The sequence below is a fragment of the Cottoperca gobio genome, chromosome 23 (assembly GCF_900634415.1).
Source record: "Cottoperca gobio chromosome 23, fCotGob3.1, whole genome shotgun sequence".
Classification (NCBI taxonomy): domain Eukaryota; kingdom Metazoa; phylum Chordata; class Actinopteri; order Perciformes; family Bovichtidae; genus Cottoperca; species Cottoperca gobio.
Window position 1 is genome coordinate 8,043,505 of NC_041377.1, and position 9,412 is coordinate 8,052,916.

The 9,412-nt window shown below is 45.3% G+C and overlaps 1 protein-coding gene across 1 annotated transcript; it reads left to right on the forward strand.

Annotated features, from left to right (window-relative positions):
* The first annotated feature begins 1,208 nt into the window (after positions 1–1,208).
* Positions 1,209–6,556, forward strand: phyh (phytanoyl-CoA 2-hydroxylase). The gene is made up of 9 exons (XM_029461518.1): positions 1,209–1,369; positions 1,713–1,768; positions 4,085–4,195; positions 4,438–4,606; positions 4,876–4,957; positions 5,044–5,225; positions 5,313–5,462; positions 5,675–5,809; positions 5,962–6,556. The coding sequence occupies exons 1-9, from the start codon at positions 1,304–1,306 to the stop codon at positions 6,013–6,015; spliced, it is 1,005 nt and encodes a 334-aa protein (XP_029317378.1). The 5' UTR covers positions 1,209–1,303; the 3' UTR covers positions 6,016–6,556.
* Positions 6,557–9,412: the final 2,856 nt, after the last annotated feature.

A 9,412-nucleotide genomic window follows, 5' to 3' on the forward strand; every position in this document is an offset into this window, starting at 1 on the left:
ACCAAATTTAACAGCCCTGCTTATCATTTACACCTGAATCCTTGTAACACTAACGAGTCACATGACACCAGGGCGGGAAAACAACATCATTGGGCACAATTAGGACATGTTCACTATGGGGTGTACTCACTTTTGTTGCCAGCTGTTTAGACATTAACAGCTGTGTACTGAGTAATTTTCAAAGGACAATAAATCTATACTGTTATTCAAGCAGCACACTGACTACTTTAAGTTATATCAAAGTTTCAGTAGGATAATGTTATCCCCTGAAAGGATATAACAGAATATTTGCAAAAATCTAAAGGGTGTACTCACTTTTGAGATATACTGTATATATTACACAATATATATATAAAATATAGGCATATATATACGATATAATAACAGTAGACTCCCACAGTGTGTGAAGTATTTACTCTGAATAAAGCTTATATATACAAGTGATGGCAGTGACAGTGTTAAACTCACAGAGAGGGCCTACCGGGACCGGGACTACATCTAGGGCCAAACAGGGTCAACGTTTATTGAACAGGATAGACATATTGGATAATATTCATATTATCGCAGGCCGAATATATGTCTACCGTTGGTCAGAAATGGTCCACGGGCCTTGAATCTAGTCTATGGCAGGGGTCTTCAATGTTTTTCAGGCCAAGGACCCCCAAACTGATGGAGAGAGAGAGAGATGTGTTTTATATTAAACTGGGCCTGGTGCCATGTATAGACATGGCTACCCTGCTATTGTGCATGCAATACTAAACTATTCAATTAATACACAGGTTCATATATTCATGTTTTATTTTAAACATGTGCAAGGTACAGGGTGGCCGTGCCACTGTCATTTTGAAACATACATCTTGCATACAACACTGAGCTATTAAAATAATTCACAGATTCATGTTTTTTTTACATACATGTAGAAGGGACAGTGAATCCTCAAGCCATCTGTGGATGGCATACCTACTCCCACATTAGTGAGATGTCTGACCCTGATCCATTTATCCGCTCGCTACAATATGTTGGATTCATTTTAATGTGAATGTTTAAAGACATTTAAATTTGTGGAAAAACAATTGGTTGAAAAAATAAAAAGATTTTAAAGAATTGTCTGATCAACCAAATTTCGCGACCCCCCCCCCCCCCCCCCCCCCCCCCCCTGCAGTACCTCCACGGAACCCCTAGGGGTCGCGGACCCCCTCTGGTCTATGGTATAAAGTTGTGTGTGTGTGTGTGTGTGTGTGTGTGGTTACTCTGCCCTTTGCCCAGGCAGATCGCTGTTTACCGGCTACAACCTGCCTGGAAGATGTCTCGGGCTGCGGAGAGACTCGCGCTGCTGATGAACCATCTTCACCGACATCCCGCCGCCATCGTATCCTTTATTCTCTGTGTTGTAGCATCGAGCAGTGGCTCCGTCAGCCGGCTGCCTCACATGAGAGCAGCGGGCCGAGAGGCTCAGTTAGCCGGCAACCTCACTTGAGCGGCGGACTGGGTCGGTGGGCTTCGCCGGGGATCGCAGGCCTCTCCCCCGCTTACTGTTATTGTTTATGAATGCTGTATAAGGGTCATTACAGAGGCACGGTAACGGTAACAGCAGGTTTATTATGTGTTTATCTAACAACCCTAGGCCAGTGGAAGAGTATTAGCTTATTCTATATTTAATTATTAAGTTAAATTAAAAATGCCGTCTCGTGTCCTTGACTGGTTTTCTTCAGAGATTTGCACCAACAAGTGCTGAAAGCCTCACCTGCACCCCCCCACACAGACTGAGGTAGGACCAGACTGTATATACTGTGTGTGTATGTATGTATGTATGTATGTATATATATATATATATATATATATATATATATATATATATATATATTAGACAGCATATTGTTAATGCTCATTTAACCAGTGTTGGAAAGATAACAGATTACCTTGTTGAAATGTAAAAAGGAATGTAACTATTTGAATAACTTCATCAAAATAGTGCAACTTATTATATTTGATTACTTTTCAGTGTTTTGATTACGGTTATTAAAAGTTCTTGAATTTGGATTGAAACAACAGAATGAATGTAAGCTTTTAATGAAAATGTATACTGGGATGTAACCCCTTTTGTAAAAACTATTTCTCATTTATTTTATAATTTAATAAGATAACTGTCACATGTAACTAGTGACTCCACAACACTGGATTTAAGTAATTTACTCTTGGTAATAATAATATCTTACGACCAACATGTGACTGTATGACGTTATTGTAGTCGGGTGCAAAGTACAAAGCAGTGGCGTGATCAAAGAAGACTGTCGTCAGGAAACAGGCCAAAGGTCCCGCTTGTTATCACCAGCTAGTCCAGGGGTCGGGAACCTATGGCTCTTTCGATGACGCAATATGGCTCGCAGACAATTTTGAGCTGACATTTTTTAACATGATTAACAAGTAATAAATAATTATACTGTGTAATTTTAAAGTAAAACATTTAGCAGCGGATTTTGTTTTAGTTCTCCCCTCTCTATTCCTCCACTCTGTCTCTGACTGACAATGGTAGGGGAAACACTGATAGTGCTTTTAGTACTCGGAGACTTGATATACTTAAAACTCAATTGTATTAAATATATGGCTCTCAAGGAAATACATTTAAAAATATTTGGCTTTTATGGCTCTCCCAGCCAAAAAGGTTCCCGACCCCTGAGCTAGTCAGTGTTACTCATTGCGCGGCTCGCCAAGCTTTAATTGGTGGCTCGCGTGGCAGTGGGCTAAATCAAGGGGTGATAGATTTGATTATGGAGTCAATACAGATATTTCATAAAAACAAGCAGGGCTATTACATATAACCCATTAAAACACAGTATCTGCTATATTAGCCTACACATAATACATATAATCAATACATAATTGATCATAATTGATAAAAGATGCAATTATAGACTAGAAACTACGATATTTAAACTTGCTCAGCGGAACACTGACTCACTGCGGAGTTGCCAGTTTTGGCGGTCTATCAGCGCTACAATGGTGAATGTGCTCTTGGACGGGTAGATACATGGTGGGCTAGTATATAAATAAATAAATAAACTTAAGCTCATTAAAAATATGTTAACATAAGCATGCTTATGAATATGGACATTTGCTAAAAAATAATTTATATCCCTAAATTTGAACATTTAAATTGCAGGATACTACGACCAACCTGGCACTTCATACCTGCGTTAGCTTGGCTCCGGTCGACTCGGTTCACCATTACATGCTAGTTAGCGCGTGTTTCTACAGATGTAAAATGGATCGGTTTCTTATTAAAGGGTTGCACACCAGGTGACAAACGAGGAACATAAGATTGTCTTTGGAGCATCAAACCACCGCAAATCGAGAGGAAGATGCTGGAGATGTGGTTTGTGGACAGACAACAGCTGCTCCCGTTAAAAAAGAAAGGTACGAGCCATACAAGACGAGTAAAGGAAAATTCAAGACAAGTGGACAGAGGAGTTTGTATTTGTCCTCCACGAGTCGAACCCTTCGTGCTTAATATGCCGCAAAATTCAACGAAACTTACGCACCTGGAAGAGACATTAGTAAAACAAATAGAGCACCTTTCTTCTGTTTCTGGACACCAAAGGCTCGTACACAGGACAACTAACACAGCTGAACGATTCACTGAGGCATCTTTTGAGATCGCATGGATTTTGGCTCGGGCAAAAAAACCTTCTCCGACTCAAACATTGTGAAACACTGCTTTTTGGCTTCAGCATAAATATTGTTTGCAGAGTTTGACAACATCATCCCAGTATTAAGATAATCCTGCTTTTAATTGAATGTATTGGTTGGCTGCATTGCATATTGTATGTTCTGGGTGAGATGACAGATTAATAAACAGACATGCTTTTTATGACTGGGATGTAGCTTTTCATACTTTGCGGTAAAAGTGGCTCTCCTATTGACTTTGTCCTATCAATGTGGCTCTCACGTAAAAAATTGTGAAGACCACTGATCTAGAGAATAAATCCAAGGACTTGAATGCAACACACACAGAAAAACTGTCTATCAAGCCCACCCAGTTACAGTCACCTTTCATCACATGTTGTGTTCTCACGTTGTTTGATAGATACAGCTGTGATACTGACCTGCTGACCCCAGAACAGAGAATCTTCTATGAGGAAAATGGATTCATCCTCATCAAGAATCTGGTGGCTGAAGGGGACATCGACAAGTTCAGGTGGGAGGTACACACACACACACACACACACACACACACACACACACACACACACACACACACACACACACAGCTCACCTGGTAGAGGGTGCACCCTGCGGCCCGGGTTTGAGTCGGACCCCGGTCGTCCCCTCTCCCCCGTCCCGTCTGTCTTCTGTACTACCTCTTGATTCAACCTCTTGGACTCAGAGTGTTTGTAGACCTGCAGGTGTACTGAGGTTCTCGTGCTGTGCATTCTTCAGGAAGGCGTTTGAACGGATCTGTCGTCAGGAAGTGAAAGTTCCCGGTCTGGTGGTGATGAGGGACGTGGCCATCGTTAAGTCAGAGTTTGTTGCAGATCAGAAAGCAGTCTCCAAACTCCAGGATTTCCAGGAAGATGCTGAACTGTTCCGGTACTGCACCTTACCACAGGTATAACCCACACACACACATACGCACAGACACACAGACTGATGTCGTTATAGTATGATTATGATACACACACTTTATGTAGACTTTGGCGCCCCCCAGTGGTAGTATCTAAAATCACAGATGTGAACCAGGTGAGGCAGAAAGTTCTTCCACAAACTAAAACTTGTGCCAACAGAATAAACTTCAATAAAAAAATATATTTTTGAAAGAGAGCTTTAAACTTAATTTATTTAAACTTTTGGCACAAACGTTGTGATTTTCCATGTCAGATTCTGAAGTATGTGGAGTGTTTCACTGGACCCGACATCATGGCAATGCACACGATGCTGATCAACAAACCTCCTGATGCAGGTGTGGAGCAACTCAAAACATTGACAATTAACAGATCTGTTTGGGAACTGCAGCATTAAAGCGTCAAATATCAACTGTTGTTCCAGGTAACAAGACGTCTCGTCACCCGATGCATCAGGATCTGCATTACTTCCCGTTCCGTCCTGCAGACAGGATCGTCTGCTCCTGGACGGCCATGGAGAAGGTGGACAGACAAAACGGCTGCCTGGTCGTTCTGCCAGGAACACACACCAGCACGCTGCAGGAGCACGACTACCCACAGTGGGAGGTATACACACACACACACACACACACACACACACACACACACAAGCACGCTGCAGGAGCACCGTCTCACTGTCCTGTGTGTCCTCAGGGTGGCGTGAACAAGATGTACCATGGCGTGCGTGACTATGACCCGCAGCACCCCAGGGTGCACCTGGAGATGGAGATGGGCGACACCGTCTTCTTCCATCCGCTGCTGATCCACGGCTCAGGCATGAACCAGACTCAGGGCTTCCGCAAGGTACAATTTATCTCATCGGTCAGCATGAAAAGAGGTCAAAGGTGAAATAACTTTGAGCGCAGAGCGGATTTACTGCTGATCACCTGAAGGCAGCTTCAGGGGGGGCAAGTGTTCAGAGACCGGCTCTATATATAGATATGTTAGTGAAGCCAGATATCAGAGATATCCTTGGTTAGTTTGTGAAGAAGGAAATTGTGTGTGTGTGTTTGCAGGCCATCTCCTGCCACTACGCCAGCGCTGGCTGTTATTACATCGATGTGGAGGGAACCACTCAGGAAAACATTGAGAAAGAGGTGGAGGAAATCGTCACCAAGAAGTACGCTTTTGACAACAGAATCAGCTTCCAGGTCAGATGTTTACATTCATACACGTTTAAAACGTCTCCAGACACGTGTTAGATTACTTCTGGATGTTTACACACAGAGCGACGGGGGGGTGGGGGGGGGGACAACATATACTGTGTAGACGTGTGGACACTGACCCTTTAACTGTCCTCCAGGACACCTGGGCTTTCCGAGGCCGCCTGGTGCAGGGAGAGAGGACATCTCTGTGAAGGCCCACAGCGAGCTACAGCACAGATCATATGGGAGCAGATCAGAAGCAGGAAGTGTTTGTGGCTTCCTTTAATTAAAAGGCATCATCTTGTTATATCATATATATACTATACTAAATATCATCGTTATCTAATCTTTGTTATCATGTACCGGTAATAATAATTTTGATTTAATTCACTGTTATTTGGGGCTTGTGCTCATTGTAGTTTTTTCAAGTTTTATTTGACATATGCAAGTTAACACAGGGTCAACAGTACAATGAAATGTGTGCGAGAGAGACAGCATGTCAGCTCAGCACAGAACCTGAATAAAAAGGGATGTTAAGATGAATGATGAATAAGAAAAGTAATCTTTAGGAGTGACAGAGGTAGAGCGGGTTGAGAGAGAATATTGATATATATTTTATTAAAGCAGAAATGTGTGAATAATCAGTGCACAAACCGAGGCCTTATAAATGTTCTGGTGTCAGTTGATGATGAGTGAATGCATGTTTGTGACAAATGTTTTAATAACAATAATAAAAATGCTTTATTAATGACACCTTGTCTGATTTCCTTTTAAAGCTTTTGACAGAAACACATGCTGTGATGTCATTTAACTGTCAGTTATTGTATTCATTTATTTTTTAAATATTATTATTTTTGCCTTTATTGGTAGTACAGAAGATAGACAGGAGGGGGGAGTGAGGGGAGGGCATGCAGCAAAGGGCCGCGGGTCAGACTGGAAACACTGCTGTGAAGTGGCTCAGACTCATTTACTGCTCAATGTTTCCCAGACTGCACATCTGTCGTCTCTGCCCAGTTTCCTTTGGAGGAAACACAAATCACATTTCACTGCATCACACGCAGACCGAGGAACAGTCTGCAGCAGCTTGTGTACGTACTAGGGCTGTCGAATTAGTGCGTTAATTTCGATTAATTAATCACAGAAAAAACACGACAACACAACCCCCCCCACCCGCACCATATGCGATTAATGAATCACAAAGCATGTAATTAATTAGATTTTTTTTTAATTGTTTGACGGCCCTAGGACGTACGCATCTGGCAATCCATAGTAGTTCACCCCAAAGGTTACAAAGGTAACAATATATCATAAAGACAGCAGGTCTCTGTAATTAAATAGTGTCATTATTTATACCTATAATATTATACCTATGCAGTATAATATATATCTTATTTTCTTGCAAATAACATCATACAGGCACTAAAGGGCCATTGACATCCAGGATGAATCGGATAACTGACTGCTATCATCCATGTTGCATCAAAACTGTTGGGATCCTCACAGTATGAAGATTGAGCTATTGGACTCGATTTCCCATGATCCTTTGTGTCTAGACCCTCCTTTACTTCCTGCAACATGACATTACCCTTTTCGCACGCATGTGTGAAAACTGATAAAACCAAAACACAGCCATATGTTCTTCCTCTCCCCTCGACGGACCGTCCAGGTGCCTCCGCGGTTCCCAGTGGAAAGCACCACCGCAGCCCGCAGAATCGGGAGGCTCTGATCACTGGACTGTGTCCTTTATTGGCAGAGGGCGTAAGCGCCCTTCCAAAGTAAACAAGTTTAGTCCATGCAGCGGCTCTCCACAGCCAGCTAGCCTTCACAATGAGCATCCAGTAGTTAGCAAGGAGCTAACGGCATTCTGCAGGATCACAGACATGAGCCCGCTCTCCTCCGTCCTGCAAACAGCTGATCGAGCTGAAAAGAGCTCAGCCACAAGAGAAGCAGCAGCTGATCTTCTCTTGTATTGAGCAAATAGAAGATCAGGTAGTTTCACCAGGTTACCAAACACCATGTGTTAGAACTGTAAACAGTCCCATGCACACAAACATCTTCTGAACCCAGAACCATCATATAGGTTACCATCTCACAATATGTCTACTAATATGGTCAATAGCTGGGTTGAATAGCACCCTAACCCTCCCTCCCTCCTCCTCACTGTCTCCCTCCCTCTCTCCTCCTCACTGTCTCCTTCCTCTTTCCTCCCCTCTCTCCTCCTCACTGTCTCCTCCCTCTCTCCTCCTCACTGTCTCCCTCCCTCTCTCCTCCTCACTGTCTCCCTCCCTCTCTCCTCACTGTCTCCTCACTGTCTCCCTCCTATCTCCTCCTCACTGTCTCCTTCCTCTTTCCTCCCTCTCTCCTCCTCACTGTCTCCTCCCTCTCTCCTCCTCACTGTCTCCCTCCCTCTCTCCTCCTCACTGTCTCCCTCCCTCTCTCCTCCTCACTGTCTCCCCCCTCTCTCCTTCTCACTGTCTCCCTCCCTCTCTCCTCACTGTCTCCTCCCTCTCTCCTCCTCACTGTCTCCCTCCCTCTCTCCTCCTCACTGTCTCCCTCCCTCTCTCCTTCTCACTGTCTCCTCCTCACTGTCTCCCTCCCTCCTCTCTCCTCACTGTCTCCCTTCCTCTTCACTGTCTCCTCCCTCTATCCTCCTCACTGTCTCCCTCCCTCTCTCCTCCTCACTGTCTCCCTCCCTCTCTCCTTCTCACTGTCTCCCTCCCTCTCTCCCTCCCTCTCTCCTCCTCACTGTCTCCCTCCCTCTCTCCTTCTCACTGTCTCCCTACCTCTCTCCTCACTGTCTCCTCACTGTCTCCTCCCTCTCTCCTCCTCACTGTCTCCCTCCCTCTCCTCCTCACTGTCTCCCTCCCTCTCTCCTTCTCACTGTCTCCTCCTCCCTCTCTCCTCACTGTCTCCCTCCCTCTCTCCTCCTCACTGTCTCCCTCCCTCTCTCCTCCTCACTGTCTCCCTCCCTCTCTCCTTCTCACTGTCTCCTCCTCCTTCTCTCCTCACTGTCTCCCTCCCTCTCTCCTCCTCACTGTCTCCCTCCTCTCTCCTCCTCACTGTCTCCCTCCCTCTCTCCTCACCTCCTCCCTCATATCCTCACTGTCTCCTCCTCTCTCTCCTCACGTCTCCTCCTCCTTCTCACGTTCCCCTCCCCTCTCCTCACTCCTCTCCTCCCTCTCCCTCACTTCCCCCTCACTGTCTCCTCCTCCCTCTCACCTCACTGTCTCCTCCTCCCTCTCTCCTCACTGTCTCCTCCCTCCCTCTCTCCCTCCTTCCTCACTGTCTCCTCCTCCCTTCACTCACTGTCTCCTCCCTCTCCTCACTGGTCTCCTCCCTCCCTCTCTCCTCCCTCCTGTCTCCTCCTCCCTCTCCCTCATGTCTCCTCCTCCTCTCCCTCCTCCCCTCCCTCTCACTGTCTCCCTCCTCCTCTCACCTCACTGTCTCCTCCTCCCTCTCTCCTCACTGTCTCCTCCCTCCCTCTCTCCCTCCCTCCTCACTGTCTCCTCCTCCCTCTCACCTCACTGTCTCCTCCTCCCTCTCTCCTCACTGTCTCCTCCCTCCCTCTCTCCCTCCCTCCTCACTGTCTCCTCCTCCCTCTCACCTCAC

What these genes read in the sequence shown, in the direction of transcription:
- phyh (XM_029461518.1), top strand. Translation starts at nt 1,304, where the DNA reads ATGTCTCGGGCTGCGGAGAGACTCGCGCTGCTGATGAACCATCTTCAC. An exon ending in ACGACTACCCACAGTGGGAG is followed by an intron (nt 5,226 to 5,312) that starts GTATACACACAC and finishes GTGTGTCCTCAG; the next exon opens with GGTGGCGTGAACAAGATGTA. An exon ending in ACAACAGAATCAGCTTCCAG is followed by an intron (nt 5,810 to 5,961) that starts GTCAGATGTTTA and finishes ACTGTCCTCCAG; the next exon opens with GACACCTGGGCTTTCCGAGG.